This window comes from Pararge aegeria, chromosome 2, assembly GCF_905163445.1.
Source record: "Pararge aegeria chromosome 2, ilParAegt1.1, whole genome shotgun sequence".
In the NCBI taxonomy this organism is placed as follows: domain Eukaryota; kingdom Metazoa; phylum Arthropoda; class Insecta; order Lepidoptera; family Nymphalidae; genus Pararge; species Pararge aegeria.
In genome coordinates, this window is record NC_053181.1 from 82,189 (window position 1) to 104,125 (window position 21,937).

Here is a 21,937-nt window from a genome sequence, read left to right on the forward strand (position 1 = left end):
AGTGATAGTGAACGTAAATTTCCGGATTTGTCGTTCCACTCGTAAGTACAATACTTTTGATTTGCTAAAAGTATAAATAATTATCGTTTATTATATTTCTATAATATACAACACAATTTGCAATAGAAAATAGATCGTTTATAAGGTTTTATGCTAATTTTAATCGTACATAACCTAAAGTATAATAGAGTACGCGGACAAAATTGCAAGCATCCACTAGTAAAATAAAAATAAATGTCAAAATATCAAAGTGAGTTGTTCCAACTTTCCTTTTTACTTTAGGGCTGCCATGCTGATATTTTATCAACTTTCATTAGCCAGACTCTAGCCACGCGAGTTGAGGACTTATACTATATAGTTTAGACTTATACTTACACTATACTAGGTCTATATAATATTTTTCTTTCTTTCTTTCACAGAAAGAAAATTATTTTTATTGTAGTTGATTCCTTAGTCTTGAGATTTATTTAGGTGGTCTATACCCTATTATCTGGCATTGTTTAATTTAGGTTCAGTTTAGGGCCGATTTCACCAACCATTGTTTGTTACTTTAGTAATCCTTTAAGTGCTCTAACGGACTGATGGTGTAAACGAGTGTCGCACCACCAACAAGTGATTATCTTTCCTGACGAGCCGCTACAGTTAGATAGTTTAATAGCATTGACCCACCATGCTTCTCCAAAGCATGTTGATGGGCTTTAACGATTATCATCGGGAATGGACAAGTCTGGACAATCTCATTACGGGCTAGCTCTGAGAGTTCCTTAATACCAAACCCAATATTTCGTTTGAACCGGAAATCGAAAAAGGAACTCGTGATCCGAAGTTGACCAATAAAAAAGTTAAATTAATGCTCTAAAATCAGTGGTCTATGCTCTTTGCCATATTGCTTTTTTCTTTATTCTGTGCTGTGTCAAACCAAATGTCAAAACTGCCCTAAAAATAGTTTATTGAATCTTATTTTCCTAAATCTTGCTTGTATCTTGCCCAATTGGCACACTAAAAGCCATAAACAAGAATTGAATTGAATTGTGTCTAAATTTACTAATACTACTCAATAATTTTTTTGTATAGTATCGTTCGTGGTATCGCTTTACCTGTGTACAACTATTTCAAGTTGATTGTTTCTGATTTTGACCCATGACTACGAAATTTATAATTTAAAATACATTAGCGATAAGTATATCAGAAATCGTAGTTGCTTAGCGTGCAGGGCGGCAATGTGAAGAGGGGTCACCGGCAGACGCGCTGATCCGAACCATGGACAGCTCGATGTGGAGCACGGAGGACGAGGCCATCATCACCACCAACACTGAAGCCACGGAGTGCAAGCGCTGCGCCGTGGAGCTGGGCTACTGGAAGGACGAGTACATCTGTTACTTCGCCAAGCGTGGCGAACGCAAGGCGCCCGAAATTAACCGCGGCTACTACGCCCGGGTCCGAGCTATGGAAATGTTTATTCACCAGTTTTTAGAGGTAATATACTATAAATGTGATAGTTTATGCGTAACAAACCAGTTTCTGCATGCTGAAAGAATGTTTTGCTGATGTCAGGTTTTATTGGTCATATAAGAAAATAGGATGGGAGTAAGGTTTAATATTTTTATTATGTACAGATTCCATGGTAAGTTATATGTTTAATGTATTCTGATTCATTTTCTCCCTCCCTTTAACCTATTACCACATAATTATATCACCACATATAAATATCAAAATAGCAGCAATTTTTATACATATCAGATGATGTAATATATCTGATATATATCACAAGATGCACTGAAGTTTGATGTGTATAATTTTTATTTGTATTTGTATATTATATATATTAAAATAATTTTCAATGTTTTACTTATTTAGATACTTTAAATCAGATAAATGAAACCAAACATAAAATCTTTTAGGTCAGGCAAAATGATCTCAAAAACAAATGGATAAAAAAACAACTCAAAATCATAATACCTTCTTTATAACACATAATTAGTTATTTATATACATCCTTGACACCTGTTCATTGTGGAAGGAGAGTCTCCTTACACAATGAGAAGATGCCCTGTAGCGAGGCGGTAATGGATTGATATGATGATGTTTCCTCAATACCTGAACATTACAGCGGTGTGGAACAAAGTGCCAGATCATCAACCTAGGCTGCGGGTTTGACACTCTGTACTGGCGCCTCAAGGACACCACACAGGCTGTCAGCAACTTTATTGAGTTGGACTTCCCTGCTGTCACCAGCAAGAAGTGTCACATCATCAAACGCAACAAACAGCTGCTTGAGAAAATATGCAAAGAAGGTAATAATATTATAATTAGCTGAGGCTCAAAAACCAATTGCTTGTTTACTGCACAGTGCTTGAACCCATCTGGCTCTACAATACTATGGGTTACCTGCCGTAGGTCTAACATAAAGTGCATACAAAGGATTCAAAACTAAGTTCTAAGGACAATAACTGATGCTCCCTGCTTTGGTCCTGGAATATGAGGAGATTGGCTGGTGCTGCAAAATACGTAAAGATCATCTAGCTAAACTGTCTTACTAGTTGATTGTTGGTAGCTCCACAAGTGAAAAGCCTAAAATGAACTAACAATTTCTTTGATTTTCCAATTGATTTGCTCGGCAATTGATCAAAATACCCCTAACGCATTCCAACTGATACCGCTTAATATTGAACCACAACTACTGCTCAAAAATAGCCAAAGGAAAATATATGCAGAGGGAGTGGCTACAGCAGAGTGCTCCACATCATTTTATTCACTAGTCACAATGCTGACAAATTAACTGCCGGTCAAACTTGGCTGGTCTTGTGCTGCAACACATGCAGTAGAACCAATCATGTAGTTTGAAATTCAATCCATGGGGCATTGGGCAAACATCTAACAAATAAGTTTGGTGAACAGAATCATCTGACAAGTAGTGGCTGTGATTTTGGAGACAGTGTAAATGAATAGATAACAGGTTTGATAAGAATTGGGTCCATATATTAAAGCTAAGACCTCATACTAAAATACATAAATGCACAATTAATTAGGTAATTTACTCTAAATCTATTCTCATAAAAGTTTTATTTTTGTGCACAGCCAAAAGGTTCAATATAGTTCATCTCAAAACACAAATAGTGTCTGATCTGAGTACAATGACTAGTGAGTAATACTAAATGTTTTGTGATTAAAGGTGTAGAGTAAGTAAACTACCTATGAAGTGGTGATAGCCTGCTATATAAGCGGTGATAGGTAGAACTTCGTCTTCACCTGGGGGGGCTGGGGCTAGTGTGAATCCCAGAAAATTCTATCAAACTGTGTAATCACCCTATGGCCTAATAACAATCCTTTGTTTTCTTTTTCCCCCCTTTAGCGCAAAGGTTTTTTTTTTAATCATTTATTTACAAAAAACATGTCAAATTATAGATGTTACAAAAAGTTATTTGGTAACCAAGTCATTATTAAATAACTTAATTAATAAAAGTTCAACATAAATCATATAAAATATGTAAACTAATATATTCTGTATTTTTATGTCAAATAGTAAATCACTTACAGAGTAAAAACACTTACTAACTAGCCATTTATGCAGTTTTCTCTTGAACACATTAAAAGGTAATTCTTTCAATTGATCAGGCAAATTGTTGTATATTTAAATAAACATACAATAACAATTTTTGCGATAACAAGCAGTTTTTGAAACGGGAAGTAAGAGTTTGTTTTGCACATACAGCCACATTATTACTGCTTGATGCATGATCTGTGTATGTATTTCAAAAAAAGGACTTTATTATTTATGCCATTGATATTTTGCACTAAAAAAATAGGAAAATATGAAAATAGCAGTAAGAATTTATTCTCATGAATGTTATTCTTCCTTACTTATGACATACTATTAAAGTATTAATTTTATAAATGTTATCATTAAAGCCCACCAACCTGCATAAGAGCAGTGTTGTGGGTCTGTACTCTATATAACCCTGTCTCCCCAAAAATAAAATAAAACAACTGGACCTACTCTAATACTAATATTACTTGTTACCTTGAAATCTATCACCAGTCGCTCTTTTATTCAATCAATTAAAGCAAGGTTTAATAAAAAAAAACATTGTCATATGCTATAACACTATCAAAGGATACATGACATATAAGATAGGTCAAACATAACTACTATTATCACTTATAAGTTATAACACCAGTACTTTTGGAACAAGTTTTTATTGGAAACTGTCTGTGTATAGCATTTCTGTACACAGACAGTTTAAGGCTCCATATATGATAATTGATCGCTAAATAACCCAAGGAATATTAGAGAAAAAATTATCTTGTGCATCATTAGATACCACCATAGTACCAACAACTTTAAACAACGCAATCACCAGTATATACGACTTGTTCCTCCACATCAATATTTCGTTAAGTATATCGTTTCCATTATAAATCATCTATTCAAAATTTGTAACGTTCTATAACCAAACTTTACTTAATTAATTTTTCTCAATTAATTAATTCAACTTCAACTTTTGTTTATGGCAACCGGATCACTTTTAGGATAGCGACCATTACTGCCAATGACTCCTGAAGATAGCACAGAATTCATTAGGTAATTTATACCCGTGCTAATTTTTTTTCCCGCCAGTCGATCTTGTTCAACTCGCGCTGCCGCCACAGATCATAAACTGTTCTTTGATAGTCTAGTAAAGACCATTATTCTAATAATATTAAACACTATGAATATGTTATCAATGAGTATACAAACTTTGGTTTGTTGATATATTTAATATTATCATCGGGTTTATCATAGATAAAGTGCTGTAGTTCTTCTCACATGCGCAAGATGGACGCAAAAAAAGCAGGTTATTCGAATCTCGAATTTTTTAAAGTTTTTTTTTACATAAAAAATTAGCGTTTCGTTTTGAAAACACTTCGCCAGATATTTTAAATATATATTATATTTTTTTAATTACATAGAAAACCAAAAACGGTTAATATAATTATTCCGTCGAGTGCATCGGGATCGGCCTTTCAACATTAAAGAACAAATTCGAGTGAATTTTAACAATTACACTTGTATGTAACAGTTGGTATTCGAGTATTAAAACACTCGTGTTTTAATGCCTCTTATTATACAACAGTTGCATAAATAGCCATTAAGTAATTCTGTACAACAACTTATGCACTAAGGTCATCATAACTAACAAAATATAGTTTCAATATATGGACCTCATTCTTATCTAACCTATCTTTAATTTACACTCCCTCCCAAATCGAAGCCTCTTTGACAGTTGTCAGCTCCGACTACGTTCGCCCAACTCTTTTGTGTTCGGTATTCTTAAAGGAATCCAATTTTTAAATAAGCACGATGACAGAAACAGAAAGATGCTAAATATTGTATTTATTTAATATTAATTGATCAATGTACTATGTACAGTCTGAGAACGGTACTCATTTTCAATAAATAAAATGACAACGTGTAGGGATCCAATACGACAGGTGATACGCCGAACGTCGTCACGTCTACGTAAATATAAAGCTCCGCACCGGTCGTCCGTGCACATCGAGGACGTAGTCATTCGGAACTTTCAGTGGTTCAGTTTCGTGTCGTGCGCAGACGGCGAGGTGGCGTTCCGCGCGGGCGAGCTGCACGCCGACGGCTACCACCTGGTGGGCTGCGACCTGCGCTGCCCGGGCGAGGTGCGGCGCCAGCTGGCGGCGGCGGGCGCGGGCGCGCTGCCCACGCTGCTGCTGGCGGAGTGCGTGCTGGTGTACCTGCGGCCCGCCGCCGCCGACGCGCTGCTGCGCGAGCTGGCCGCCGCCTTCGCGCAGCTGGCGCTGCTGGTGTACGAGCAGTGCAACCTGGCCGACCGCTTCGGCGACGTCATGCGGCGCCAGCTGGGCGCGCGCGGCGTGCCGGCGCCGGGCGCGCACGCCGCGCCGCCCGCCGCGCAGGCCGCGCGCCTGCTGGCGCTGGGCTTCGACGCGGCGCGCGCCTGGGACATGGAGGCCGTGTGGCGCGCGCTGCCCGACGACGACCGCGCGCGCGCCGAGCGCCTCGAGCCGCTCGACGAGCGCGAGCTGCTGCAGCAGCTGCACCGCCACTACGCGCTCACGCTGGCCACGCGCGGCGCGCTGCTCGCCGACATGGACCTGCTGTGCTAGCGCGCGCCTGGGACATGGAGGCCGTGTGGCGCGCGCTGCCCGACGACGACCGCGCGCGCGCCGAGCGCCTCGAGCCGCTCGACGAGCGCGAGCTGCTGCAGCAGCTGCACCGCCACTACGCGCTCACGCTGGCCACGCGCGGCGCGCTGCTCGCCGACATGGACCTGCTGTGCTAGCGCGCGCCTGGGACATGGAGGCCGTGTGGCGCGCGCTGCCCGACGACGACCGCGCGCGCGCCGAGCGCCTCGAGCCGCTCGACGAGCGCGAGCTGCTGCAGCAGCTGCACCGCCACTACGCGCTCACGCTGGCCACGCGCGGCGCGCTGCTCGCCGACATGGACCTGCTGTGCTAGCGCGCGCCTGGGACATGGAGGCCGTGTGGCGCGCGCTGCCCGACGACGACCGCGCGCGCGCCGAGCGCCTCGAGCCGCTCGACGAGCGCGAGCTGCTGCAGCAGCTGCACCGCCACTACGCGCTCACGCTGGCCACGCGCGGCGCGCTGCTCGCCGACATGGACCTGCTGTGCTAGCGCGCGCCTGGGACATGGAGGCCGTGTGGCGCGCGCTGCCCGACGACGACCGCGCGCGCGCCGAGCGCCTCGAGCCGCTCGACGAGCGCGAGCTGCTGCAGCAGCTGCACCGCCACTACGCGCTCACGCTGGCCACGCGCGGCGCGCTGCTCGCCGACATGGACCTGCTGTGCTAGCGCGCGCCTGGGACATGGAGGCCGTGTGGCGCGCGCTGCCCGACGACGACCGCGCGCGCGCCGAGCGCCTCGAGCCGCTCGACGAGCGCGAGCTGCTGCAGCAGCTGCACCGCCACTACGCGCTCACGCTGGCCACGCGCGGCGCGCTGCTCGCCGACATGGACCTGCTGTGCTAGCGCGCGCCGTGCTGGCTCTGAACGAAACATCTTTAAAAGTCTGCGACAGATGTAACATATTTCACTACGAGTCAGCCCTCGACTGCGATCTCCCCCGGTGGTGAGTGCTGATGTAGTCTAAGATCGTAGCGGGCTAACCTACCGGGAAGTATCGTATTTGATATATTCTTTTGTAAGTACTGGAGGTTCGCAGCCGTAAGCGGGACACGAATGAGACACGTTTCCCGATTTCGGGTGCAAACCTCCCGCACTCACTCCTCACCTTACCGTTGTAAACGTGAGCCGCAATGAGCACATCTACCCGATCTTATGTAGGTACCCAGTAAATATGTATCTTCAAATTTATGAAAATTTAAATTGCTTAATGTAATTATCTAAACTAAAGTTGAAACTATGTAAAATGTATAGCTGTTTGTTTTCCAAATAAATAAAATAAAATCAAAAATCTTTGATCCTTATGTTTTGTGATCTATGTATACGACAGCGATTACCATTTTTTTTAATTTGGTTAACTAAAAAACCTGCAAAGGAAATTCAACTACCGGGCGTAGTACATAGCGCCTTCAAAGATTAAATAAATTTATTATATTTAATAAAAGACTTTCAAATTTCATAAGTACAGCTCAAATGTACATTGAAATATTTACGTTTAAAAAGCAGCATCTTTTTCGTTGACTGACTTATTCCACAATTACCTGCTTTCAGGTGACCTAAAAAGTTGAAATTTGGTATACGACTTGACAGTTTGGTCTTTACAAAGAAAAGCATCAGAAATCAGTAAATTTTACGATTTGGTAAAAATTACCTACATACGTTTTTCGTTATATTTTTCGAAGGGTTAAGTATAATTAATAATTGACCTAACGAAACGAGGTTAAAGAGTTAACTCGGGTGAAAGTGCATTTGGTCTGTCCGTCCGTCTGTCAGAGCCCTTGTAACTTCCAAGTTAAGGCTGTAGTCCACCACACTGGCCCAGTGCGGTTGGGTGGACTCACCGTTCACCGTTGAAGCAAAATAATATAAATATAAATGTCGAATTCCTAAGGTCAACCCACCCACCTACCCACGGAGCTCTCACCGCTCGACGCTTATCATCAATCCTAACTAACATAAATGCGAAAATTTATAAAGACGAATAGGTGGCTGTTTGTTATTACTCTTATCTTGTTGCTAAAACTCCTGAATGGGTTTTGAAAAATCTTTACCTTATATTAATATAGGTTATACAGAAGAATAGACTATAATTTATAAAGATACTAGCTGATGTACGTAGCGTTCTTCGTCTGCGTTTGTTACGGTTTTCTACAAATCCTCTGGGAACCGTTTTTCTGGGATATAAAAAGTAACCTTTGTTACTCTTTGTCCTTTCGACTAACTTTATCTCTAATACCAAAAAAATTATTTATGTAAAAATTTAAAGCCAATGTCCATATAAGAATATGGGTGGGTTGTCGACTTCAACGACAAAAGAATTGATACAAATATGTTCTCTTTTTTGCTATAACAATGTTTGCTATTCAAAAATATAACTACTGAATTTAAACAGAAGATTTTCTTATAAAAAGCAGACAGCTTGCGATAAATTGAAGTGCTTACTTAGCATGCAAATTATTTTGTAGTGGGCTACAGGTAAGTACAATAATTTTATTAAGTAAATAGGGTAAAACATAAGGTATTCAAATTTCACTTATTTCAAGTAGGCCTACTTCATTAGCACCTTTGAAACGTCAAGTAGGTATGTAAGTTTGTAGTGACTCTACCACCGGTTCGGAAGGCAGATTTTATCGAGAAGAGCTAGCAAGCAACTCAGTAGTTGCTCTTTTCCAACATCAACATTTACAATCATTTTTCTATCTTGCGGGAGATGAGAGCGAAGCTAGCTGCTTCCAATCTACATTGTCATTAACATATTCATCGAATGTATTAGTACCTCGCTGTATTAGATGTGTTTTTACAATTTTTTTTAATGTATGTATTGGTAGGTCAAGAATTACCTTAGGAATCATGTTGTAAAAGTGTATACTCAACCCGACAAAGGAGTTCTGAACCTTTAGCAGACGATATGCAGATATCACTAATTTATGTCCGTTTCTGGTAAGTCGATTGTTAATAACGTTAGATTCTAAACTTCAATGGGGCCCTCATGTAAATAATTTATCGAACAGGCTTAGTTCTGCTGCCTATGCGGTAAAGAAGATACGCCATATGACCGACGTAGAAACTGCGAGACTGGTATATTTTAGTTACTTTCACAGCTTTATGTCATATGGAATTTTACTTTGGGGTAATGCTGCTGATATTAGCACTATTTTCGTGCTGCAGAAGAGGGCTGTTCGTTCTATCTACAAAATGGGTCCGAGAGAGTCATTGAGAGATAAATTTAAAGATTTTAAAATAATGACAGTTTATAGTCAGTACATATTTGAAAATTTAATGTACGTTCATAAAAACATTTCTAAATATAAGAAAAAATGTGACTGCAATAATTTAAACATTAGATGTAAGAATAAACTTACAGTGCAATATACTAGGTTACATAAAATTCATAATTCGTTTAAAGGAAATTGCATACAATTCTACAATAAACTACCAATTGTCATCTTGGAGATGTCTCTTAAAAAGTTCAAAGTTTGTATTAAACGTAAGCTTATAGAAAAGTCCTATTATAGTATAAAGTACTAATATTATAAATGTGAAAGTAAGTTTATTTGTTTCGCTTTCACGCAAAAACTACTTAACCGATCCTCATGAAACTCTGTACACATATTCTTGGAAGTGTTAGAAGTAATATAGGATACTTCTTATCCCGACATTAAGCTCGGTTCCTTTGGGAGAGGGGATGAGTGTTGGCGATTTTACACCATAACTCCGACAAATTATAACCGATTTAAATAATTATTTTTGTACTATAGAGGTTATAATATCTATGTGTTTAATTTTGCCCAAACTGTGGTTGGAGATAGAGGACAGAACTCATCAGCGGACAGCAGCAAACCCCTCATTTAAGGCTTAGCGATACTACATACTTTCATTTTTTTAGATCTACAACTAAATTTAATGCCACATCAAAAAACAAAATCAAACGCAGACGAAGTCGCGGGCAACAGCTAGTTTAATATAATAAACGCGGTATATTTATCTACATTTTTGTAGTGATTATATTGTGTGTTTTATATGTCATTTTTTAGCCATGGTGGATACGTGTCCCATGGGTGTATACCTGAAATAAAAACCACTACGGTAATTCTCACTTAAACGCTTTGCTTTCTAGACGCCCCGGCAACCCAGTGATTATTTTCCGGACAAACTTGACTTACCTACAATAAGGATTCCAATTTTAAAAAGGTAAAATTTTATCAGTAAACGAAACAAGAGTATCACACTAACATCCATCCATCCTTACAAACTTTCGCATTTATAATATAAGTAGACTATTAGCACCTGCGGACTAGCGGAAGCCCGCGACTTCGTGTAAGTGAGAAGTGTTTTTGTTCCTTGTATACGGCCCTGCCGCCTTGCGCGCTACCGTACCTACTTTATGTTAACCGGCACGTTTTAGCAAAAGATCTTCTTTGATAACTTTCTAACTATATGTCCGTAACTAGCTGACCCGCGAAACTTCGTCTGCACCTAATCGGTTATTACAGGTTTTAATATCTTAAAAAACCTAGAAACGAATTGCAGCGTCAGCTACCAGGTCGTTTTATTTTCAAACTATAAAAAAAGCGGCCGGGCGGCCCACGGCATTTTTCTTGCTTTTTGCATTTCTATGACCGTCACACCTTCTAAGCGATAGGTTCAATTTCAAAAATTTAAAAAGAAATTACAGGTATATAATCAAACTTAATATTTATAAAACTACTTATTCAAATAAGGAATAATATCATGACAGGAATATCACCATCTTTCGATTGTACCCGTAAGTAATTTTGTAAGTATGTTAGATGTATCCCGGAATTGCATATAGATGAGTCAATGAGATAGGTGAAAATGGGTTACCACCATTTCTTTCCATGTATTCCTGCCAATCGTAATCACTTGTAGAATAGTATTGCAACAGAGGTGCGTCGTGAAGGTCTAGAACTTTAGCCTTTCCGTGTTCGTTTAATTTAAAAAAAAAAAGTATCTTTATTCAGACTGGACAAAGTTATGCATTATCTGTTGTCGCTACAAGTTGGAGTGGGGATTCAAAATAGCAGGAACCCAGATCAAAATGAAAGTTATTAAAAAGTTATAAAAATGGTGGGAATAAAATGTAGAGGAGTACCAAATTCAAATTCATTAAAATCATTTATTTCAAGTTTATAAGCACTTTTGAAACGACAAATCAGTCTGTTTGTAGTGACTACCACCGGTTCGGAAGGCAGATTCCACTGAGAAGAGCCGGCAAGAAACTCAAAGATTGCTCTTTTCCAATACTATTTTATAGTTCAATCAATCAGTCTTTAGAATTTTTCTGTTTTGTGAGAGATAAGAGTAGAGTGGCCTGCTTCCAAGCAGCCTTGTCGTTAAGGAATATAAAAGCATATACCCATCCCCTCAAAGGATTTCTGTACTTTTCTCAGACGATATGCAGATATCACTAATTTATGTCCGTTTCTAGTAAGTAGACTTGTTGTTTATAATGAATTGTTTTGTTTAATAAAGATTATATTATTATAATTTATCTATATATTGCGAGGCTACTGTAAGTATAACTATTTCTTTATAATTTGGCACGAAGAGATTAGCGTGATCTAAGTTTATGTATGGATCGCACAGCTCTTTTCTGTAGTATAAATATAGTTTCTATATCAGCAGCTCTGCCCCATAACAAGATCCCATACGACATTACACTATGGAAGTATGCAAAATAAACAAGTCCAGCAGTTTCAACATCTGTTAACTATCTAATTTTTCTGACAGCATAAGCAGCTGCACCTCACTGTAGCTGTACAATCCAAGCAAAACTGTGGAATTCTCAATTTTTTAATGATTCTCCATTTATCATAACTTTTTTATCTACTTTCTTTATATGGTATATAATAACAATGGTAACAAAAATACCACGCAATTTGTTTTCTATGCGTTTAAAACTAAGTTATTAGCAGTAAACCAGTGAGATACATGCTTCTGTCAGTCTTGAAAATCAAAGATGTATCTGGGAGATCATTTATATACACCAAAAATAGAAAGGACCCAAAATTGAGCCTTGTGGGACACCCATTAAAGTTGATGTACCCTGAGACTTTATGTCTTTTATGCATACCTTTTGTGTTCTATCACTAAGGTAAGAGGCAATCAAATTAAGCGCAACATTTTGATGCCGTAGTGGCTTAGTTTAAGTAACAAGGTTTTATGTTCAACGCAATCGAATGCCTTGGATAGATCACAAAAAACATCTTTTGCAGATGTTGCGGATGATGTCTTTTGCGGTTGCTGTCATTCTAGTTGGTTCACTAAAAGCATGGTTCAAATTAAAGCATTTAAATATGTTAAGCAACCTAGTTGTAGTCGCGTTTTCTATTAAAATATCAATGTTGAAATCTCCGCATACTATAACTTTTTTAGCAGATATACAGTACAGTACATCCTTTATATCTTCAAAATGGTTATAATCACTTGAGGGGGACGGTATACTCACACTGTTAAAATCGCTCCAGCTCCACACAAGACAACTCTATAATGCGTTCTACCGAAAGACTTACCACATCTTTTCGTTTCTTAAAAGTTATTTTGTTATGTATATAAAAATTGAGGATCCACCATGAATTGCAGCCTTTCTGCAGAACACACTTGACAATATGAAGTTATTGATGTGTACCGCTAATAGAGATTTGGTAAGCCTACCAGTACCTACGAAAGTGTCAAGATTAAAGACGAAAAGTAATAAAGTTCAATAAAATTTAAATGTTCAAATAGTTAAATGTTTTCGTTTAATTGAAATGTGTGTTGTTGCTGTTATAAGAGATACTAATGCTCGTTTTCATTAAAATCTAGCCATCGCCTAAAACAAATGCCTATTGATTTAAGCGATGTCTTTACATAGATAAAAAACGTTTAACCAACTCTTAGGTGATAACTATTATGCCTAGGAATCTCTTTATATATTAGCCGTTACTTATTGTCTTGTTCGTCTTTGACGAAATCGGGCATCAAACGATTGAACGCTATAAGATGCGAATAAGGAAGGGGTCGTGTAGAGCAGCATCCGCGCCTCTCGACCTACGGCCTTGGACTCACAGGGCGGGGTCGTCGCTCACTGCGCCCATCGGCCGTCGAATTATGTAAAAGTAGGAACAGAAAAGGTCCATATATCCCCGAGGGGCACCTGTGTTCACAAAATATCCGCTGGACCGCTTTCCGTTCACGTCAACTTTTTGAACTCTTAGGTTACATGAGTAGACTCATGGAGATAGAAAATCATTAATTCTGGACCTGTTTTTGATAGTGGTGGTCTAAATATTCAGATTAGCATGTTACGTTGAACACAATCAAAGGCCTCGAAAGTTCAAGTGGTCATTATTATTATTGAATTCGATCGTGGGTCGCCGGGCGCTAGATGTGCGGCAGGCAGGCGGCCAGCGCGCGGCGCAGCGCCTGGCGCACGTCGGCGCGGCCCTCGCAGAACACGTGCGTGGCGTGGCGCTCCACGTGCACCAGCGTGTCGTGGCGCGGCAGGTGCACGATGCAGCCGTCGGCGCCCGCCTCCACGCGCGCGTCGCCCACGCCCTCGCGCGCCAGCGCCGCCAGCAGCGCGTCCACGTCCAGCGCGCTCCAGTGCAGCGCGGGCTGGCCGCCGGGGGGGCCGCCGGGGGGGCCGCCGGGCTGGTCGCCTGGCGGGCCGCCGGGCGGGCGCAGGCACAGGCGCGCGTCGCGCACGCAGAGCTGCGCGGCCAGCGGCGCGGCGCGCAGGCCGGCGCGCAGCTCGCGCGGCGCGGCGCGCGCGGCCAGCTCGCCGCACAGCTCGGCGCGCGCCACGCGGCGGCGCACGGCGGGCACGCGCGCGGCGCCGCGCCGCAGCAGCAGCGTGGGCACGTCGGGCGCCAGCGCGGGCCGGTACTGCTCGGGCAGCGCCAGCTCGCGCGGCCGCAGCTCGCGCACCAGCTTGCCGGCCTGCGCGTAGTTGAGCGACGTGTCGATGGGGCAGTGGAAGGCCTTCATGGCCATCGGCTGGAAGGGCGCCAGCGCGTCCGCGTGCGGGAAGTCGGGCTCCGTGAAGATGACGGCGTGGCTGGCGCACGGCGCCCACAGCTCGAGCAGGTGCACGGCGGCGCCGAAGCGCAGGCTGGGGTGGCCCGCGAACACCACGCACGGCACGCGGAAGTCGGCCAGCGCGTCGTCGGCCAGCGCGCGCGCGTGGCGCAGGCGGCCGGCGCGCGCGAGCGCCGCGTGCGGGAAGGGCTCCTCGGGCAGGTACACGCGCGCCTGCTTGCCGGCCGACACCCACTCGGCCAGGATGTTGCTGTAGGCCAGGCTGGCGTCGGCCACGGGCGACAGCACGTACAGCGGCACGTGCGCCAGGCCGGCGCCCTCCAGGTGCGCGCTGAGGCACTCCAGCAGGTCGTACAGCACGCCGCTGGGGTACACGGGGCACAGCACGGCGCCGCCGCCGCGCAGCGTGAGGCTGGCGTGCACGCACAGGTCGCCCAGCATGTGGTCGGGGTTGTGCGCCGGCGTCTGCGTGAGCGCGGCCAGCAGCAGCAGGTCCGCGCCGCGCAGCGCCGCCTGGTTGATGGGGCGCGGGTGCGTGGTGAGCGTGCTGGAGCCGCTCACGTAGGCCACCTTCTCGTGCGCCGAGCGCAGCACCCAGTTGGCCGAGCCCAGGCAGAAGCCGGAGCTCACGGGCGTGGCGTGCAGCGCGCCGTACACGTCCACGCGCTCGTCGTAGCGCACCACGCGCACGCGCGCCAGCGCACGCTCCAGCGCGGCGCGCGAGAACAGGCGGCGCCAGGCGCGCGGGCGGGCCAGCGCCAGCGGCGGCGGCAGCACGTGCAGCAGCTCCTTCCAGCGGCGCGCGCCCGCCGCGCCGCGCTGCCCCAGCCACTCGGCCAGCTCCTCCAGGTAGAAGCGCCCGATCTGCAGCGTGGGCTCCGTGGCGTACACCTGCCCCTTGAAGCCCGTGTCCTCCGTCACGAAGGGCAGCGCCAGCATGCACGTGTAGTTGGAGATGAGGATCACGTCCAGCTGCGAGAAGTCCACCACCTTGTCGAGCGGCGGGCAGAACTCGGGCACGCTGTCCACGAACACCCGCCCGCAACATTCCTTCAGCTCCTGCGAATGGAATGCGCTCCGTTACGCGCGTGCCGATATCTCTAGGCGTGTGTTCTACTACTGTGGGAAGGATATACCGAAGACAGGAGGAATGAATAAACTTAAAATCATTCGTCTTGGATACCAAAAATGAAGACGTCAAAAAGAGCATTGATCTACAAAATCGCCACCGACTTCTTCAGGGATCTTTATAGCTCAACAGAGTTATCAATACCGTGGCAGGGCCCAAATGTGGCGGAAATCCCACATATATTAGAAGGCGAAACCATGGAAGCCATTCTATCTCAAAAATGCCCCCGGTGAGGACGGAGTGCGAGTTGCTAAAGGGGATATTAGACATTTTGCTTGGTCCACTGATACCAGTAAGTCTATAATGACAACAATTTATAAAATGTTTTCTAAAATCATCTTAGAACAGCTCACTAAAAGGTAAGACGAAGAACAGCCAAGAGAAACGGCGGATTTTAGAGTTGATTTTTCAACAGTAGACCACATACATGTAGTGAAACAAGATGTTGAAAAATAAAATGAGTATGGTAAATCATATATATATATATATATATATATAATAAAATGAGTATGGTAAATCGTATATATATATATATATATATATATATATGTCTATATATAATTTATAGATGCCCTTTCTCACAACTGCATATATAAAACCCTTGCCAGTCAAGGAATAGAAAATAAATATATCAGACTCATTAGAAATGTATGCAGCAACAGCACAGCAAAAGTAAAGTTGAGAAGAATTGGAGAGGAATTCAAAATAAAGAAAGGAGTAAGGTAAGGAGATCCTATGTCTCCTAAAGTCTTCTTACCTGTGCTATAAGAAATTAAAAAAAAAATTACAGTGGGAAGAGTTAGGAATTAATATAAATGGATGCAAGCTGACACACCTGAGATTCGCAGACAACTTAGTGCTGATTACCGATGACCCAGACACTCTAAAAGAAATGCTAAACCAACTAGCATCAGAAAGTCGGAAAGCAGGCTCACCATCAACACTTCCAAAACGAAGGTTATGACAAATAGACATAAATAGTTAACAACCAAGAGATAGAATATGTGGACGAATATGTCTATTTAGGACAAATAATCTCACCAAACATGCAGATGGACAAGGAATTGCAAAGGCAGGTAAACAACAGCTGGGCTTGTTATTGGTCACTTAAACAAATAGTAAAAAGCAAAGACATTCCAATGCTGACCAAATCCAAGGTATATAACATGTGCATTCTCCCAATCCTCACTTATAGATGTCAAACTTGGGGATTAACGAAAGCTCACCAACAGAAGCTCAAAATATGCCAACATAGAATGGAAAGGAGCATGTTGAATATTAAGCTGAAAGACAAGTGGAGTCTAAGGAAAATTAGGAAGGCCACAGGAGTAATGCATGCCACCAGAAAGATTCAGAAGCTAAAAGAGCGCTGGAATGGCCATGTGGTTAGTTCTTTGAAAGAAAAATGGACTAAAGAAATTATATCTTGATACCCTAGAGATGACAAGAGGAAAAAAGGACGGCCACAAAAAAGGTGGGAAGATGACCTGCCAAAAAGGATGGAGCCGATAGCCAGAGACAGAGCACACCGGACTATTCTAGAGGAGGCCTATGTCCAAGGACACCTAAGCATTCTGGTGTTACAAAACAGGAATAAGTATCACTTCTACACACATATTTGTTAAGTGCACTATATATTATCTCAACAATTGAATCAATGTTTGGGTAGGCACTGGCCCCTAAGATAGGGGTATTCCTAGTTTAGGGGTCAGGATTCCAAAGATTTATTGTACTGAGTTACATTACTAATAAATATTTTCTATTTTCTATTTTTTACTTAATAAAATAATAGTTTTAGTAACTAGTAGTGTATAAGCAAAAATTTATTTATTGAGAAAATAAAGGCTATTTTTATTTTCATTTTATTTTATTATTTTAAGAACAGAATTAATTATTTTGTAATCTGTGTCTCTCGCCTTCTTAATTCTGTTTACAATGGGGTCATTGTAAACAGAATTAAGAATTAATTTATTTTATGAATAGTATACGTAGCAACCTATTAGATAAACTGTGGATTGTGATAATGATGTTATACGTCAACAATACATATAAGCTCATTAAGAAGAGCAAGTCGTTAAGAAGAGCAAGTCGTTAAGAAGAGCATTCTTTCTATCTCAACTAAAGCTATTGGAAGCGATGGCCTGAGCCGTGACATGTTAGTTCTTGTGGTGGATCATATAGTGCCTATAATCTCCCACATTCTTAATTTCTCCCTGGCCTATGAGATCTTCCCTACTGACTGGAAAATGGCTCATGTCATTCCTTTACCAAAATATCCTAATCCAAATTCCTACCTATACTTTCAAAAGTCATTGAGAATGCTGTATTTATACAACTATCTTCTTTCTTTTTCACTAATAATCTTTTAAGTCCCTTTCAATCAGGTTTCCGTCCTTCCCATAGTACAATTACAGCACTACTTAGTCACTGACGACATTCGGTTTGCTGTGGACAACAAAAATCTTACTGTTATTACGTTGTCGGATTTTAGTAATGCGTTTAACTCCATGGACTTTGATATACTCCTTGGTATTCTTCGCTCTCTTAACATATCGCCTTCTGTGATTAACTGGTTTAACTCTTATCTTCATGGACGCCAGCAGAGAATTCGCACGGAAGAGGCATACTCTGACTGGGCTGACCTCTCCGCTGGTGTTCCTCAAGGTGGCGTGCTTTCTCCTCTTCTTTTCACAGTCTTCATTAACGAAATTACAAAAATTCTTACTTCTCACTACCATCTTTACGCTGATGATTTGCAGCTTTATAGGCATGCAACTTTAACAGATCTGGACGCTGCAATTTTTGCTATTAACGAGGATCTGAATGCAATTAAAGACTGGGCCGAATCGTTCGGCCTACTAGTTAACCCAAATAAGTCACAGGCTATGATCATTGGTAGTAGACAGCTAAGGAGTCGTGTGAATTTTAATGATTTGCCTCCGATTTCTTATAACGGTATACCAATTGTTTATTCGTGCACTTCTAAAAATCTAGGACTTATAATTGACAGTAATTTAACTTGGTCAGCTCATATAAACCAAGTAAGTAAACGTATGCACTATGTCGTTCACTCATTGAGGAGGCTGCAGAATTTTCTTCCGCTTCATACCAAAATTATGTTGGCCCAATCTTTATTGCTTCCAATACTTGATTAAGCCGACGTCTGCTATTTGGATGCCACTGAAGAGCTACTTGACAAACTCGAAAGACTGCAGAATTTGTGCATTCGCTTTATCTTCGGATTGCGCAAATTCGATCACGTTTCTGATTTTCGTCGTCAATTAATGTGCATATTTTAACTGTCCTTTACAACATCCTATATAATTCTTCTTCTCCTGGTTATTTGTGTGAGCGTATGAGACCCTTGCGGTCTTGCGTGTCAAAAAATCCTCTTGATGTCCCTTCATATAATACTATTTTCTTCCAGAAATCTTTCTCCTTATAATACATACATACTCTACTTATAATATACATATAAACACCCAGACACTGAAAAACATTCATGCTCATGACACAAACATTTTCCAGTTGTGGGAATCGAACCCACGGCCTTGTACTCAGAAAGCAGGGTCGCTGCAAACTGCGCCAATCGGCCGTCAAATTATAGATATATATTTATATTATATAAATATTTATTATATTATTTTTATGTATTTTGTATGTATAGTATATTCAAATGTTATTGTATTAGTATGTAGAATTTTGTTATTATTTAGATATATTAAATATACTTAGTAGTTATGAAGTATATTGTACCTTTATTTGACCTATACCACACTTAAATCATCTTACTCACATCCTGGGGTAGCTGGAAGAGATCTCTTATAGAGATAAGCTTTCCTTTGTACACTTCATGTATCTTATGTTCAGAATCACAATTTATGGTACATAAATAATAAATAAATAATAAATAAATAAGCTCACCCCTTCGAGCAGAGGGTCGTTGATGTGCGGCGGCGTATAGTTGGGCAGCGAGGCTAGACGAGTGCTCGGTACGGGCGGCAGCGGCAAGAAATTGAGCACCGACTGAGCCGACAGCCCACAGTCCAACATTATCATAAGCTCCTTGAACGACAGCACGAAGCAGGGCTTTGCCGGGTCATTGCTGAGGCAGTACTGTCAAACATAATTAAAAGAAATAATTTTTTATGAAAATAAACTTAAAAGACACTTTTCATGTGTTCTTACACTTATCTGTACACATGTTGGTCCCATAATGTTATTGTTTAATCAAATTGAAACTCACTGTCAATGATTTCTTATTGCTATTGTTACTAAGTCATCAAGTGTTCTTATTCCAAACATTGGACACAGCCTTTCCAAAACTTATAATACCAGCAGATTGCACATTGACTGCAATGAAAATTATATAAAGGTGTCTTCTATGTAGCACAAGAACCAATGATTTTTATTTCCATGGTCAAAAATAAAAATAAGCTTGGTTTTCCAATAGGCAAAAGCTAGTTTAATGACTTATGGTAGTCTGCATTAAAACTTCCTCAACATTTTTGCAAAAAATATGAAAAATATTCTGGGTTTTTTTTGGGTTGCAATGCCACAAAACATCATTCCCTCCCTCTAACTTGCCTGTGATGATCAAAGCAAAATTATGTTTGCTTTTGTGATCAAACCTCTGATGTTTTTTAATGCCACCCTATATACATCTCATTATTTATTAAATAAAAAATAAAATAAAATGCTTAAAATACAGAAATAAATAAACTGTCTTACAAGATTTTGGAGGTTAACTACAATTCTTAGCAAACAACTTTGTAGTTCTACACCAAACACAAAGAATATGATTTTTTTGTTTGTGTGTGAAAAATTAAACTAAATAAATATAATTATATTTAATATTATTAAGGAAACCTAGGGATACAAGTCTGACTTATGAGTCGCACTTTTTTTTTATCAAATTAAACAGTCATTAACTAGATTTAGCAGCCTACGAATTTACCAGGTCTGTTTTTGTGCATCAAGCTTTTATAATCTACTCAAATTGGAATACACTCTTATAATATTCACACTCAACATCTAATAGCAGTTATTTGAATTGGTTATTGAATATTATTCTATACTCCTCTAAAAGCAGGAGAATCTGTGTAGTGATATTTATAATTTCTAAAATCTTGATACTCCACACCAATGTTTCCACAATTTACTCATTAAACACATTTTGCTGCATCCTCAGATGTTGTAAAGTACAATTAATATTTTTTTAAGTGAAGAATTTAGCAAATACCTTTTTGCCACCTTATCTAAGTTATTAGTACCTATGAATATGTCTAATAAAGCTGAAGTTGATAAATTTTTTGTTCATTAACAACTCAATCTAACATTGCATATGTTTAATAATTTCCAATTCTTCCCTCAAATCAATTCTCGAGAGAGATTTCAAAATTATAAATTACACCATAAAGTTAGCAATATAGCAAATTAAGCTAAATTTTCATAGTATATGATGGAATTCCGCAAAGTAACATCTGCTTCTATACAATATTTAATAGGATTGTTAGAATTACCAGCTTCATATTGAGAATCTTTATTCGACGATTTTTAAACAATGCATTCAGATGCCTCTATGGACCCGTCTGAAAGCGCACCGCTGCCAGTCAAGTCATAGGACGCGGCGAATGGATAGGCATCAACAAAATGTTTCCCTGAGGTCACAACAGTTATATCGCGAAGATTGAAGTTCATTAACACACAGAAAAACTAGCATAAATCATTAAATTCATTTTAGAATACAGTTTACGATCCATGCCGTACTCATTGTTTTGACTATTTACCACAGACCATTCAGAATACTTTTGACATTTAGTGTCAATTTTTTAATAACTTGCTTTACCTGTGCTTTATGGTGTGTGCTGTTAGGTGTTGCCAGAAAACCTTGTGTCCTTATTTTGAGGTTAAAAAGTTTTTTCTTGTTTAAATAAATATGAGACAAATAAAGTATAATAAACAACATAATTATAAGATAAGGTATCTGAGAAAGTGTTAATTATACTCCTATTGACGTGACAACGTCTTATAAATTGGTTTGCCGGGTGACACTTCAAGAAACTGCGTTACGCTCCGCTCACGTTATGCGCTCACAATGAGAGCGAGTGAGTGGCACGCGTCCCTTCCACTCGGGCATGGTTAGCCCGCCTAAGAGCGAGAGAGACAGACATAAAAAGTGAAAGGCACGCGTCCCTTTGTAGTAAACGCTGTTTCATTGTACGCAAATGTATTGCAAGTTATTGTATGTATATTTGTATATAAATACGTATGTATGTGTAAAGGTAAAAATAAAATTTTGTTAATATGAAATTCAGTGCGAGATTCTTTGTATAAATTAATGTTTTAAATATAATTCTTTGTATAAATAAATGTTTTAAATTGTTACTATTATTTCATCCTTCTTCCTACTATACGAATGAATATTCACATTAAAATTATTTTACCACTCAAAGTCGTTGTCACGTAAAACTTTCGCCCGTATACCGACTTTACAGGCAACCATTTTTTTTTTTTAAAATAGCTTTAAAATTGGCTATGAAGAAAAAAAATATTTGAAGAAAATATTTTTTGATGTTGAATGACTTGAACATTAT

At 40.9% G+C, this 21,937-nt stretch overlaps 3 protein-coding genes across 3 annotated transcripts; 2 read left to right on the forward strand and 1 right to left on the reverse strand.

The window, feature by feature from the left end:
• Nucleotides 1–914: 914 nt before the first annotated feature.
• On the forward strand, nucleotides 915–7,465 carry LOC120632727 (leucine carboxyl methyltransferase 1-like). Its single transcript, XM_039902715.1, has 3 exons — nucleotides 915–1,476; nucleotides 2,111–2,294; nucleotides 5,591–7,465. The coding sequence occupies exons 1-3, from the start codon at nucleotides 1,261–1,263 to the stop codon at nucleotides 6,136–6,138; spliced, it is 948 nt and encodes a 315-aa protein (XP_039758649.1). The 5' UTR covers nucleotides 915–1,260; the 3' UTR covers nucleotides 6,139–7,465.
• On the forward strand, nucleotides 6,140–7,465 carry LOC120629991 (the record flags this gene model as incomplete). The annotated part of the gene is made up of 1 exon (XM_039899108.1): nucleotides 6,140–7,465. A coding segment is annotated over one exon (351 nt), but the record flags the coding sequence as incomplete, so codon positions are not given.
• Nucleotides 7,466–12,910: 5,445 nt separating this feature from the next.
• LOC120633843 (integrator complex subunit 9) lies at nucleotides 12,911–21,127 on the reverse strand. Its single transcript, XM_039904214.1, has 3 exons — nucleotides 20,864–21,127; nucleotides 19,266–19,457; nucleotides 12,911–15,271 (listed from the first exon to the last, which is right to left on the reverse strand). Exons 1-3 carry the CDS (start codon nucleotides 20,870–20,872, stop codon nucleotides 13,556–13,558), a joined length of 1,917 nt encoding a protein of 638 aa, XP_039760148.1. The 5' UTR covers nucleotides 20,873–21,127; the 3' UTR covers nucleotides 12,911–13,555.
• Nucleotides 21,128–21,937: the final 810 nt, after the last annotated feature.

What these genes read in the sequence shown, in the direction of transcription:
- LOC120633843 (XM_039904214.1), bottom strand. An exon ending in ACGACCCTCTGCTCGAAGGG is followed by an intron (nt 15,272 to 19,265) that starts GTGAGCTTATTT and finishes TTCCATTCGCAG; the next exon opens with GAGCTGAAGGAATGTTGCGG.
- LOC120632727 (XM_039902715.1), top strand. Translation starts at nt 1,261, where the DNA reads ATGGACAGCTCGATGTGGAGCACGGAGGACGAGGCCATCATCACCACC. An exon ending in TTATTCACCAGTTTTTAGAG is followed by an intron (nt 1,477 to 2,110) that starts GTAATATACTAT and finishes TGAACATTACAG; the next exon opens with CGGTGTGGAACAAAGTGCCA. An exon ending in TGAGAAAATATGCAAAGAAG is followed by an intron (nt 2,295 to 5,590) that starts GTAATAATATTA and finishes TGTCGTGCGCAG; the next exon opens with ACGGCGAGGTGGCGTTCCGC.